The sequence below is a fragment of the Lathamus discolor genome, chromosome 12, assembly GCF_037157495.1.
Source record: "Lathamus discolor isolate bLatDis1 chromosome 12, bLatDis1.hap1, whole genome shotgun sequence".
NCBI lineage: Eukaryota > Metazoa > Chordata > Aves > Psittaciformes > Psittacidae > Lathamus > Lathamus discolor.
The window spans coordinates 4,924,917-4,939,972 of record NC_088895.1 but is presented as its reverse complement, the minus strand read 5'-3'; the positions used below and the strand labels follow the sequence as shown (position 1 = coordinate 4,939,972).

At 36.3% G+C, this 15,056-nt stretch overlaps 1 protein-coding gene across 3 annotated transcripts in view; it reads right to left on the bottom strand.

The window, feature by feature from the left end:
- The window catches only part of SPECC1L (sperm antigen with calponin homology and coiled-coil domains 1 like), a 64,969-nt gene that overhangs the window by 11,899 nt on the left and 38,014 nt on the right, over window positions 1–15,056 (bottom strand). For all 3 annotated transcript variants that reach the window (XM_065692593.1, XM_065692594.1, XM_065692592.1), the window contains 4 exons: window positions 11,081–11,171; window positions 9,109–9,192; window positions 7,031–7,187; window positions 3,478–3,580 (listed from right to left, as the gene is read on the bottom strand). In XM_065692593.1, the coding sequence (XP_065548665.1) occupies window positions 3,478–3,580; window positions 7,031–7,187; window positions 9,109–9,192; window positions 11,081–11,171 (435 nt within the window). The remainder of the gene's footprint in view (window positions 1–3,477; window positions 3,581–7,030; window positions 7,188–9,108; window positions 9,193–11,080; window positions 11,172–15,056) is intronic.

Genomic DNA, 15,056 nt, shown 5'->3' with positions numbered 1-15,056 from the left:
ATTGTTGCCATGTAGATAACAAGTTTTAAAGTTGAAGTAAAACATGTAGCTTTGGAGGTACATGAGGTAAAACTTAGGTGGTCTTTCCGGAAAAAAAGCAGCATTGCATGAATTAGAGGACAGGTACCACAAGGTCTTCCAGTGTATCTGTAATTAGGAAGCATGGAAAGTGTAGAGAAAGGTTAAAACCCCCCTAATTTAGTCTATTCTTGCTGCTATCTTGGAACAATTGATTTTTGGTTTCAGAATTTTGGAAGTGAATTATCTCTCAGAATGCCGACAAAAGATGGAAACTAAATTGAAATACTGCTATAGATAAGAATGGATAAGGATGTGCATATCTTGTTTATTAGTCCCCTTCGTAACATGCAACATGCATGCTCACATCCTTTTTCATATTTTTATTAGTTGCATAGTCAAAATGAAAGTAGCTGAATTCCAGCTAGGGTAAACGCTCCATAACAGCTACATGGAATTACTTTATGCTTTGAAGACATCTGGAATTTATGATCATTTTATGACACTGCACATAGAGAGCCAGGAGGATTCTATTCTCTCTGGAAAACGCAGCACTTGGCACTGTGCTCTGAATCAGTATGTCAGACCCTGAACAAAGCTAACACATTAACAGATTACAAGTGTTTTGTGCCTGTTCATCTGAACGCTAAAGGTGACTCCTCCTTTATCTAAATGCTTAAAAACTCCACCCTTATCTTAAGAGAGCAACTCTCCTCTTTCACGGCTGAGGGATCTGTTCAGCCCTGAACATAATTACACTCAGTAACTTAGTGACTGCAAGACTGCCTAGACTGAACAGGCTCTAAATGAAAGTTAATACAGAACCTGCCTGCTATTAGTTCTTTAATGACCTTCTGCAGATCACCATTCTCTGCCCTAAGCTTCAAGGAGAAATTCTGCTTGAAAACAACATGCAGACAGCAGGTCTACTGAAAGCAACAATTAGTAAAAGCCATACAGTTTTTTACATCAGGAAGAATTTCTCTTGTTTTCATGGGCTATTTTAACCTTATTCTTTTATTGAGGTACTCTTTAAAAAATATCAGATTTGGAACACAGTTGAATATTGTTTAACAACTACATTTCAAAAAATCTGGCCATTTATTTCCTTCCAAATTTGCCTAAATAAATCAAGTAAACTGCACAAAGAAGTCATTCATTATATTTTTTTTCAACAGGATTATATATTAGCTTGTTTATCATAATGCCTTCACAAAAGAGAAAGTCTTAAGACACCTTTAAAAATTGTGCTGTGTTTAACTATGTATTTGTCAGAGATGGAAATACGAATAGACACAATTAACAAAAGCACTATTCTCAAACAAAACCCTCCTAAGACTTCCCTTTTCTTTTTATTGTTTCCAAGCTATGGTTAAACTTTTCTAGGTCATTTTATAACTTGTTACAGACTCAATTTGCAAGTATTTTTCCTTTAACCTGTTACATTTATAAGTAAATAAGTAAAACTGATTTAAATTGGTAACAGGACAGAAACTGGTGACTAGATAGAAACTGGACCTACTACTATTCCTACAGAGAAAAAGGCTAGGATATTTAGGACTTATCTGTTCTGTGTGGCTCATACAGCAGCTCAGAAGACAGCTGGTCAGTCAGCATGCAAGTAGGTCTGAAAGGCATGTGTTAGCTCTGGGCTAAGGCAAACACAAGTGAACATTGGTATAAAGAAAAACAGAAGTTATAATGATGGGAAACGCTGGGAATAAAAGGAAACTGTGACAAAGTCTAAGAAACGAGGAAGAGCTGGAGGTAAGAAAAGGTACCCTGTCAATATCTGGGTGACAGGGAAGGAGGAAGAGAGCTTGAGTCCCTTAAGTAGAATTAATGAGGGAGATATTCATTATTCTGATGCTTGCTCACTGCTTGTTGGGTTTGAATCCATGTAGTTTTAAAATAAAATTGAAACTAAGTGAAGTTTCCATTAAAAAAAAAAAAAGTTAATCCTTATCTGGTATTGATAATATTGCTGAGATGCCAGAAAGCTGGATAAGCACTATTCACAAAGAATGCAATACTGGAAATGTTTGAAACATTCAAACACCACTAACATGGTCTTCAGCCAGAACTGAATTTCGGGGGATGCTGAAAATAATCAAATTCAGTACAACACAGAAATGATAAAAAGCGACTGTGCGTAAAGCAAAAAACATTCTTCTCCAAAAATTAACTTCATATAACCTGCTGATATTATCTTACTCTTTCAAAAGAAGGCATGCATTGGCTTCTACAGATGCTGTATGATATGGTTTCTCAGTAGCAACACAAGCAGAGAACCATATTGCAGCTGTTGAAGCAAGTAAAGTAAGCCTCAAAACCTATTCGTCTATTAAGTGTTTGTAAAACTCAAGTAATTAGAAGCAGCAATCTATAGAAACAAAAGCATGCTCTTGCATGTACACACAACTACAGAGTGAAAAGTCTGGAATACTTTCTTTTAGAGATAAGGAAGCTGTCAAAGTCATCTTTCGTTTCAAGACAATATGGGAAAATATTTTTGCATTTAGTTTTAGAGGATTTATAAAGAAATATAACATCCTGCCTTTCTTAAAATGTGGGGAAGGAGAAAGGCACTTTCCACAAAGAAGCTTATCCTCAGAAATAGCACAGTTTAGAGCTAGACGTGCCACAGGAAGAGGGGGGAGGGCTTATATCAGAAGCCTGTCCATTGTACTGAAAGACGACTTTTCCTATGGATGGACGATCATCCTGTTATGTGGCTTTCCACTTCCTCCTGCATTGTGAGTCTCGAGTCATGGAAAGAGTAAAGTTCTTAAACTGAGGATTGTGTTGGGAACTCCAAACACTTTCAATACAAGTTAACCAAACAAATACATCATGGTCAGACTATTAACATCCTGGTTTAGTTCACTGAAGCCACTATTCTTTCGAAAAAATAATGTAATCAGGAGAGCTCTGGATAGTTATCTTGGTAGTTCTTCTGGCTTCTGATAACTACAGTAGAAAGCCAAGTTCAAAATGCAAGACAATAAAACCATCAGGAAACAAACTGTCCCTAAATAGAGGCTAAATGGGAGCACACTGAAAGATTAAAAAAAACCCAAGCTGTAAAAAAATACCTCTGAAATCCAAGCAGTGGTACTCTAACTGCATGTGGGAGACACTAATTTAAACCTTGAGTTGCTAAAGGTTCAGTTACAGTTTGAAAAATGCAATCTGTAAAAGGCTGGTTTAAAGTTCCTCAGTAAGAGGTCAGCTGCCCCCTTAAGAAAAAAGCTATTATCAACTGGAGCAAAGTGACTAAAGAGCTATTAATGTTAGTTAGGTTAGGACTCGTAGCATGTGTTCCGAGAAGAGAGTACAGTACATACCAGTGCCACTGCAATCTATGCAGTCAACTGTGGAGCAGCCAGGTTTATGCCATTGGCAGATTCTAATGTGTTGCAGCTACAAGTATGCTACATTAAACAGCTCTACAGTTACCTGATACCCTTCTGTTTTTTTCTGGCACCACTTCAGCAAGGCGTTTCTCTTGGATCCTCCATATTCCCTTGCTAGGGCAGACAAGGGATCTTTCCTCTCTTCCCTAGGAACAAGGCAGAAGTGCAACTTAGAGCTTGTACCGTATCTTTTGCAACAGAAATATATATTCTAAAAGCTTAAAAAAAGAGGACAAATTACTGTCACAGTGAAAGTAGCAGAGTACATTACTGACTGAAAAACCGAATACACAGGAACACCTGCAGACTTGAGAGTTATTTTGGAGTAATCCTCTAGCAAATTATGTTTCTTTTCCCTTTAAGCATTTTTTCCTAAGTGTTTCAACCCCAACGATATTTCTTCTAAGAGTCCAGAAAATGAATCTCACAACATAGTAAGTTCCAGCTTGAACCATTAAGCTAACTCAAGTGACTTTATTTTGTATTTAGAAAGAGAATAAACTGATGCTATCTCTTTTGCATATTATGGCTGACTACAAATGTCACCTTGAAACAAGTTTGCATATTAGCAGCATAGTGTTAACAGAACATTTGCCTGCGATCTGGAGTTCTCCAAAAAGAGGGGAGAGATCTGACTAGGCTGATCTGCCATTTGCTATCCCAGCACAATAAAAGCTATCAGTTCATTTCACTTCCAGTCTGTCAAGCTATCTTAAGTAATTTTTTCTCTAAGGAAAAACTGGGGAAGAAAAGAACAATCGTACCTGATTTGGCAATTTTTAAACACGAATCTTCCAATATAAGCATCTCTTTACCAGGCTTCAGAAATAAGTGCTTAGATTAAAAAATACATATTATAAAAAATTATTACTTTTGTAGTGGCCTAGTCACATGATTTAGTATTTCTATACTCTACTGAACAGTCTTTAACAAAAAGACTAGGTATTACACTGCTATGAAGCTCAGTTACAGGGCATAAAGTGTGCCAGAATTTGTCCTTATTTTTAGTAAGTTCCATTTGGAAAATTCAAATGAGACAGCCGTCAGTGAATCCATACTGCAAAGACTTCCTGCCATCTTCTAAAGAGCTCCATGCAGATGTGAGAATCTCACAACATCCACAAAGATGATACCCTATGCTACTCCTTTTGACTATTTCCAAAAGGATATACAGAGTATATACATTCACTCTTAAATCTTCAACTCTTTGTTCTTTATAACCCACTTGGTGACTGGAAAGACGGCTGGAATGTGGAAATACATAGTCTATTCAGTGGATTCTCTGCTGTAGATTTAGAGGTTGCAATTCTCTGGGTCCTGCTAGGGAAAAAGAAAGCATCCACGGAATGTGGATTTCTTCATGCATGTGTGCTGCTAGCAGAACACCAGAGACTGTTCTACTTATCAGCATCTGTTACTATGCATAAAGGAAGAGAACATGTACTAACATACAACAAAACATTATAAGGCACTAATCTTAAGTATATGTATTGCAATTTGTTTAGCTTTCTTCCTTGAAATACAGATGGCAACATCTCAAAGTTGATTAGAGATAACATTTGAAACATCCATGAAAATATATGCACAGCAGAACAATAAACAGGAAACAGTAAGTGCCTTTCAGCATGTAAGACAGCAGTATGAGCCTTCAAACCTAACTGCTAATCTCAGAGAGAGTTAACATGACAAGGAAGTTGCTAATTGTGTATTTTAAATGCGAAATAAATTATCTGCATAGGTTACTGTATCTACCACACAGCTAGAATAATGCTTCAAGAAATTCTGTATTTCAGTTCTTAAATCAGCATATTTTTCAACAACCCAAATGTGTATTTTTTTCATTGGTGACTGAAAAAAAATGAGATCCCATATTCAATCTACAATGAAGATTATCCAACACTATGAGAACTTTAGAACAGAGATTGAGGACAACATAGGAGAACCTAAATTAAAAGCTCCCTCTCTATGCTAAACATACTGTTTAGACATGATGGAGCTGTACAGCCTGTTCTCAAATTCCAGTAAGAGCACATGGTTTATATCAGGTTCTTACAGTTATGAAAACACTGCTGAGAAAAATAAACTAATATAAGTTGTATGGAGATAATGAGAAATGGTTTGACATATAAATCTTACAAGTTAGTGTATTAGGTCAACTGCATTCCAAATCAAAGAGCCAATGACATTTCAAGTAGAACAGGGAACAGTAAACTGCAAGCATTTGTTTTAGTGAACTATTGCAATAACAGTTTAATTTACAGCATCTTTCAGAAAAAGGCAGGGGGGAAAAAGAGAAGATCACATAACACATCAAAGTCCAACAGAGACATTCTAAGGACGGTTACATAGAGTGTGTGGGCATCACTGCACACCCACTGCTGCAGATTCCTCTGCTAAGGCTTCTTGCAGTGCTTAGGATGGCAGCCAATGTTGAGCAGCTTAGTAACAATATCATAATTATAACTGTATAATTTTGCCATGAAATGCCACACTATTTGCTACAGTCTGCAGACTGCCATCAACGCAATTTTATACATTATAAGTTCAGCGTCATATACAGGTAGTTTAGTCTTTTTTTTTTCCATTTATAGACGTACTCAGACTAAATTTAGGTGCTACCACACAAGATTAATTGCTGCTGGTGAAGTAGCCACAGATCCAAACTCAATTCAATTTGTGCCCAGTGAAAAGAAAGCAGCACTGAGACATGTCTCAGCTCATTTCAGGGAAATTGTTTTCAACAGCATGCACAGCTGTAAATAACTTTACAATTGTATAATCTAATTATTGCATATTGCAAATGTCTCAGAACATTAAGGGTTTAATATTTCTGCTGTACACAAGCTTTGTCAGGAAGCTCTGTGTGAAATGGTCTTGAGAAAGTAATTTAACTTTGGTCTGCCAGTTTCCCTATCTACGAAGCAGGGCTAACTACATACGTCACTTGCATAACAGGGAGGCTTAAATACTTTGAAGTCCTTTGACTGATAAGACTACAGATAGGAAAAGTTTTAAATTTATCATAGACGTATCTTTTTATCTTATTAATGAAAGGGGGTTGCCTGGCCATTTGTTACTTACACCTGCATTATGATGTCATCTGTGAGACAAATAAACCAGAGCCATTCACTCCTGGCTATTTTGAAGATCAGTGTTTCTGGTGTCTGGAATTGAGACCTAGTCATGCTACTTGCTGTCTTCAGCTGTGATTACAAGAGGTAAGGTTTATCATGGGGTCTCCCTGGGTTCATGCCACTCTGAAACATTTGTTCAACACGCTGTAAGCTTATTTCTTGAATTTGGCCCCATGGTATTTTTGAACTGATAAGCGACACGCCTTACCTTGGTTTTCTAGTGCAGCATAAAGTTTTGGTATTAAACTCGGAAGTTCTATAACGCCTAACTTCTGGTCTAAATTTTAAAACATACACTGAGCTGCAGAAAACACCTTCTGAAGCTCTCAGAATTACTGAAGATCATTATTGTAGGGATGGCAGTAAAGTCTGCAGTCCTAGTGCCAATATTATATACTACACCTAATCAGAGAGATAGCTGTGAAATTAACATTTCAGTGCACCACAAAAAGCGGTTCTTACCTTATTCGACTTCTGGTAGTAGGGGTGACTGATGCTGTAGGAGAAGATGAGAGTGACAGTTGTGGTGAGGTGGTACCCATTGCCATGAGAGATGCTGGAGATGCTCCATCAGGTGCACTGATATCCCGCTTGATTTCTTCACTACTTCTTCGAGAGACTAAGTGGGAAAATGCCCATAGATTTATCATATGCGGATGTTAAAACTTTCAAACAAATTCTCACACTCTGACAAGCATCAGTTCAAAACTGATGCATAGAAACCTAAATCCAATACTATGCTTCAACGTTTTTCCGGGTACTTTCCACTTCAGAAATATCAAGGGTTTAGATGGTGCTACCAACAGCTATGAGCAGGCCTGTATCTTGAAGCAAAGACAATCTGATGAATGCATCTTAATAGAATATTGCTAATTCCATTTGAAGGCTTTTATGAATAAGAAGGAATTTTAACACCAAACTATTTGACTTTCTCTAGTCCATGTGTTTATGTTACTGAGCTTCAACTAGTTAAAAAAAAAAGAAACCCCAAAGCAAAACATTTGAGAAAAGACAGCTGAGCTATTTCCACTTCATTTTAATCAGGAACTGGCATGTATGTGATGCTTTGGACATTAATTAAACATCATCCATGAGCATATAAAAGACTGGCCTGAGACTACTCAGCCACATTCTACAGAGCTTGCTTCATTTCAAAGAACAAACAAGATTTCTTTTGTATGAAAGCACAAGCATTACACTTTGCAAAATGGATTTTGGAAAGGTTGTATTTTTTCTAGATGGAAGAGTTTCCAGTTAAAAGTATGAGCTTTGCCTTTTATACCTAAACAGTCACCACTGTTTATACTTGGGCAAATCTAAAATACAATTCTCCATATATATACATATATATGTGTGTGTGTGTGCGCGCATATGTATGTATGTGTGTGTGTGTATGTATATATCTGAAAGATTTATTTTCTAATTACTTAGGGCAAGTAATTAATTTATTAATACCAGACACAAGAAGATGGAGAAAAAAACACTTTTGGGTGGATTTTTTTTTTTTAGGACACATTTTTAGGACAAATCAAAATAAATGTAAACGCATTTTCTTCTTGAAACCATTTGCACAAATATAGGGTTTTTTAAGAAGTATTTATCTCCAGTTGCTTCTGCCTAGTTCTTTAAAAGTGTCATTTTCACAGTATCACACTATTTGTGCTATAAATCTCACAGATCTGTTTTTAAAAGTCCCTGCTGATACCAAGACGCCAGTTTGATAGTAAACTAACACTGTACATAAACTTCTAATTAGCAAGTCTGTATTTTAAAAACCCAAAGTTAACATCAAATGTGCAGCAACCACTCTGAGTAATACTGAAGGATATTGGTGGATGATGCCAGTCACAAAATGGACTATTTTAAAATGATTCACTGCAATGGGTACTATTTCTGCTAAGTAATATGCAAAACCATTTCTATACATTAGATAATGTGGAATGACATATCTGCTACCTAGAAAGAACAATCCTCCTATTTTAAGCCACTGACAATATTTTTTTCCACAAATAAAAAAAGAATGGCCTAATTGGAGAAGGGTAACATGCTTCTTTGTCTCACTCAATGAAAAAAAAAATGCTGCATCCAAGCAAAGAAAAGCAACAGCCAGGAACAGTTTCTTTCCTCACATATACCTTGTACACCTAAACTGTCTGTAATACAAAGAAAGATGACACAGAAATCAACCGTTACATGCATGATTCATACATGCATGCATACATCTGGTATGATGGTGGACGTCTGTATATGCAACAGTAAGTACACTAGATGAGCAACTAAAATTCTCTTCAGTTCCACCTGATGCAATAAAACAACATATTATTTTACCAGCGGACTTCAGTTTCTTTCCTCGAATACTTCAATTGAGAACTTGAACACTGAAAAATAAGCTATTCCATAAACTCAAATAGAGTTTTCTTGACAAGAGCTTGATAGTGTGAAGACCAAAGCTCTCTCTTGACAAAGTAAAGTAGATCTTAAAGTGTATTTTGAAATAAGAGTTCCTAATTTTACTATTCATCTAAAAAACGTGATATTACCAGAAATAGATTTGGCACTTTCCATAGCAGGTACTCTTGGCAAAGATGCTGGCCTGCTGGTAGAAGATGTTCTCAGCAAATGTTCTGGACAAAGAAGAAGAAAACAGCATTAACAAAGACTCCAGTTAAATTTAAGACTTTTAGGTATGAGTCATTAATACTGTCTACCAGTTCCCGAGCTTGGCTCTTTTACTGAAAGCAACTGATTATATCTGTATGAAAGAGAAGGCCTAAAATTTGCTCATTACCAATGAAGCTCACTATGAATACATCCCTTCTTAATCCTTTTTCCCTAAGGCCTCTTAATAATCCACTTGCCCTGGTCTATGAAAAATTAATTGCTAAACCAAAAGGCTGAGCAAGGAATCCCCATTTAGTACATGGCCAAAAATATTCAATATGCCAATGAGGATTGTACCCCATGTGGATCTTTTCCCTTTGGTTTGTTGAAAGTTGGTTTGGGGGTATTGGAGTTTTTTTTTTAAATAAAATTATGTCCTTTTTTTTCTTCTTTTCCTGCAAGCATTGGAGTCTAAAAGATACCTTTAAATACCATAGGGAAAGACGAGTTCTGCCTATCGCCAATAAGTAAAACCAAACTATAACAAAATTCATTTCTGTAGTATTAAATCAAAGCTATTTCCTATTATTGAAGAAATATTCCATCAAATAAAACCTTTAGATTGTAAACAAAAAGTCTATGTACTCCTATGTAGAAACACTTGGAAGGCAGTAATCTAAATACAGAAAAAAACTCATAAAAATGCAGAATGAGGATTAAAAAATAGCGAAGCCCCATTCAATAGTTGAAAATTTGACATAAAAAGATACAAAATACCTTGATACAAAGATGCTTTAAAAGTATATACTGTTGTAAACAGAAATTCTGCCTGGCAAAGTGTACTGGAATGCAGTCCTGCTCCTGCATTAACTGACTATAATGGAAACACAGCTACTATGTAAAGCATACCACTCATTTTGTCTAAGCTGATACCTACCCATGAACTCTGTAACAGTTAAAGAACCCTAAACTATCTTCTTGGAAAGGCATTTCAATATTCCTAAAAATATCCAAGTTTCTAAAATTAAAACTCCAGCTGCATTGTACAAATAACCTCAATATGCATTTAACAAAAGCAAGAAGGAAATCTGGCACATACAGACTATTATGAAGTGCTACACAAAAAAAAACCAAACCAAAAACAAAACACCCAACCCTTTAGAAAGCATCAGACCCCGGGAATACCAAACTGAGAGGAAATATTCAGCCTGGAGTCATATGGGGATTATCTTGAGAAACATCTACATGAAAAAAACCCACCCCTAAAGCAGGCATAAATCAGAGAGCTGCACCCAACAGATGATAGCCATTCATTCTCACAGGAAGAGCACATTGTGAACAGTGTTATGAGAGACAAAACAAAGTTTGCAGAACAGGGAAATATTGGGAAACAGATAAATCAACACTCAATTCCATTCAATTTTTCATCTGGCTTGTGAAGATTCAATACTTAATAAGTTTATACTTCGTTATTCACATGCAATGCCAACCATCATCCTTGTTTCATTCCTGGGGGAAAGAAAACCCAAACACAAACCCCCACAACCACACAATACATAATGTAGCCCCAAAGTGTGTATTTTTAATAACTGGAAGACAGCTGCAAGACATGTCCCTGAGATCACCTTATCTTGATTTTGCAAGTGATTTCAGTTTATGCACACATTAAAAACTGTCAGAATGATGCCGAATTACCAGCATGCAATCATGGCTTTGTTGAAAACTCATAAAAGCATCTTTATGATACGCCGCCATGTGTGATGAAACACAAATAATAACTTGAATGTGAGATATTCTATGAAAATATTTTGGTACTAAAAAGCGTATGATAATGCTTTAGATAATAAACAATATAAAATAAATATTAATAGCATTGTTAAGAGCAAAGCTGAAACGAACTTGGATAAATACCTTGAACAGGTATTTCAGCATAGCTTGGTCTTTTGTCTGTCAGCGTAGCAAGGGGTTTTGAAGCTGAGATTGGTCCACTTATAGAATGCCTCTGAAATGGAAAAACACTTGTGTCAAACATAATTTGAAGGTAAAAAAAGCAAATATGGAATTGCAGAATCAGTTTCAGAAATCAAATATGACATTATTAGTGAATTAAAAGACCTATAATAATAAAGAACCTTTAAAAAGAACTTAGTAAATAAGGATGTGTCCTCTTTACCAGTTGCTTTTGCCATACGCTCACTGTGCATTGACACTGTAACATTTCCTTTTTTTAAACTGAAACCCGTTCTTCAAACCAATGTTGCAAATTAAGGTTGCAAATTCTCTTGTAGTTTTTGTGTTAATTTTCACCTTCATTTATGTTTCGTTTGTGCAAACCTGTTCTAGTTAAACCCGGTATGTTCAAACTAATCCAACCCCTATAATGCACCCAAGATTTTAGTGTCTGATTTCTGTTACTAACTTAAACCTTTACTTTGTGCCATTTCCCAGAAAATTAGGATAATGGTGTGTTAGGTGTACACCAAAGTCCCCTTTGCTAAGAAAAACCCTGGTGAAAAAAGTATTTTTGAAGTTATTTTTACTATTTACTATTATTTGACTGATTAGAACATAAACAGCTTTTGTTACCACCTATGTGAGATGCTCTGTGAACAACTGGAGAGAGACATTTTGTGAAGCATTTGTCGAATATGTAAGAAAATACAAATATAACTAGTTTTTCTTTCCCAGGTCACTTTAATTTCTGTTCTTTTCTACACAGGCTACAAATCGAATTTTGTCTTCTCAAGTTTTATGTAAAATACTTAGCAATGCATGGCTTCTGGCAGGTTAAAGTGCAAGGACCTGATCACAGATGTGTTAAATCTTGCACACAAAAATTTAATAACCCCTGGACAGCACTGAAATAAGCATTTGTGTCACACAAATTAACTATAGAATGCAGTAATTACCCTTACAGTTACTGAAACTCATAGGCACTTGCTGAAGACTCTGGGAAGACCATCTGGGAAGAGCTTATTGCAAATTACAGTACATTCATACCCTGTCCTTTCTATTAGGTTCCAATATTTAACCAAAATCAGCTCAGTAATTTGTTTATCCTGAAAACTCTTTCTGCTTTCCATCTGCTCAAGGATTAAATGAGACGTTTAAATGAGCCTTATCTTCATTAGATAATAAAGGTCAGATGTTTCTCACACCGAATCATGTAGGCAAGACAGACAAATTCAAAATTGTGACTAAAAAAATGTTAGCAGTATATACTTTGCAGCATAGAATCATAGAATCATAGAATAGTTTCATGTAGCACGAGCAGGATTACAGGACTACTTATTCATTATATACAGTTGAACTAGAGTTATGCTTTTGTGATAGAAATCAAATCAAGAAAACAACTGCCAACATATAGCATGAGGAATTTCCTCGCTTTATATATCTATAAATGTGCAGGCTAAAGTGACTGGATTGTGAGACATGCACAGAAGTGTCTACAACAGCAGCTTCCCATAGGAGATGGTATTTCGAACTTGCATTATACCTTTAAAGTTCACTTTACCCACTTGGGATTCTGAATAAAGGACAAGGATTGTACCAAAATGAGAGCCATTTTGTTCCAGCTCCTCAAGGAAACAGCAGGTAGATAATGAGATTAAAAGAAAAAGATTTCATTTTGGTTAGCTTTGGAATTGTCATTACAAAGACAAGGCAGTACAGAACTTTAGCCAGGACCCAAAGGTGTGTACAACAGAGCAGTGACAGTGCTGGCCAGCCATATATCTTTATCACTCAGATCAGTTTCCAGATATCACTTGAAAACAAACATCCTTTATAGATATTGTCAGAAAGTGGTCATACTGCTCAACTGATAACTTGCTGTGTATAGGTCTTGTCTTGTTTCCCTGTTATAAAACAAACTGTTTGCCCTTTTGCTACTGCTGACATGGCAGACAGAGCTTACTTTCACTACTGCTAGTTCCTTATTACATATCTTACAACTACCAGTAGTAACATCATGACTAATACACCGCAAATTAGAGGAAAATGAACCAACTAATGCTTATCTAGTTCCACTGGGCATCACCTATCTGGTAATAAAGCACAAGTCTCTTGGGAGAATAATTTTCCCTGAAACATACAAATGTTAAAAACTCTTCTGCTTGACTGAGCTTTTGGTGAATTTGCAGATTAGCCATTCCTCATTTCACCTACAAAACAAACCACACCTGAGATGTAATTGAACAAGTATGGATCCTACCAATCCCTTTATAAATACCTTTTCTCCTTCAACTAGAAATATGTTCTAAATCTCAATTAGCTGCTAAATACCATTTGTCCTCTTACACTAGCACTCAAACTCCTCAGCACTAAATAAAAGAATCAAAAGCTTGGAGGAATAACATGCTTTTGAGGCTACTCATCGCATAGAAATTACTAAAGATGCCCTGCAATCTGTGATCCTCTTGTTCATCCTACATTGAAGTCTAGCAGAAGAAAATGCTAGAAAATTTATGAACCAGTTTTGATGTGAACAATTTTCTTCACACATCACAGTTAAATAAAATGTTTCCACACAGCAGTCTTTGTATAATGCAATTACAGTAATAGATAAAGATGCTAAGATAACCAACAGTTACTTTCTCACAGCCATTCCTACTTTGAAGACAAACTTTCTGCTAACTACTTATGACTTTCCAGATTATATTTTTTTGTGTGTACAACTCTAGAAAAGGAACCAGCACACAGGTGAGACAATGGAGAACAAACACCTGACACTTCAAATCTGAAACCGAACTACGGCAGGATGAACTAGCCCCTTAAACTACAAGTATTTTGCTTCTCACTCTTAATTGTTGTGTCTCTCATTGGCTATGGAAGGAAACATGACCTTCAACCCCTGTCCTATTCCCCATCACTTTGTGCTTCAGTATGTACTTCAGTAAGTACTTCATGCTATTGCACTCACACATGGCAATTTCAGAACAAACACGGTTCTTCACATATTAAATAGTGAAGATGTGGAAACCTTTGACACCAAACTGCTCGGAGTCTGAAAGTTTATATGCTCAAAGCAAAGCAGAACATTCAGGGATGATGAGTAAATCTGAAACCACGCCTACTTCTGAGGGTCCTCCAGCTACAAAACAGGAAAAAAAAAGTACTTAGGGATAACAACAGATATGCTTCCTTGTCCTTACATTCCTCTCCAGGCATCTGCTTTGGTCACTCTCAGTGGCATACCAGACCAGCTAAGCTTTGGGCTAACCTAGCAGGGTTGTTTTTATAGTCTGAAGAGCATTCTCTTCATACCTGTCTTCCTAAACTGTTTTGCAGCATTGCTAAACGCTGTGGTAAATAACAGCTATGTTCCACTGTGGGCTTGGACCTGAAGCCAGAAACGGTTTTGTTTGTTTGCTGGTCTTCAATTGCAAAAATGTCTACTAGAATGTATCTCCGTAAACATACACATATTACTGTAAAAAAAACCTCACACAGCGATGACTTAGCAAAGTCTTGCTTTTCAATTGCAAAGCAGCAAAAAACAACAGATGAAAAATTACATAGAACACAAAACCCCCAAGGTAGTAATATGAAAACAAAGAAAAAGATAATGAAAATTGGTTCTAACCAAAACCCTTCTCTGTTGAACAGGAAATATTCTTTAAATCAATTTACATAATTGAGGTCACTAAACCTATTTGCCTTCTGGATAATTACAAATACTTCCAAGAAAACCACCTATCTTCAAAAAGACAATAGAAGCTACTTTCATTTACAGGCCCTCCCCTTTGTTTTTCAGGCAATGTTTGCCACTAATGAGTATCCAGCTGTTAATGACTTGGTTCAATATCAGAAGTTCAATTCAACGTTCAAGTAATTCTGGCAGAGCAAGAACATCAAAGAGCTGTAAACTTGAGCAGGTTTGCAGTAT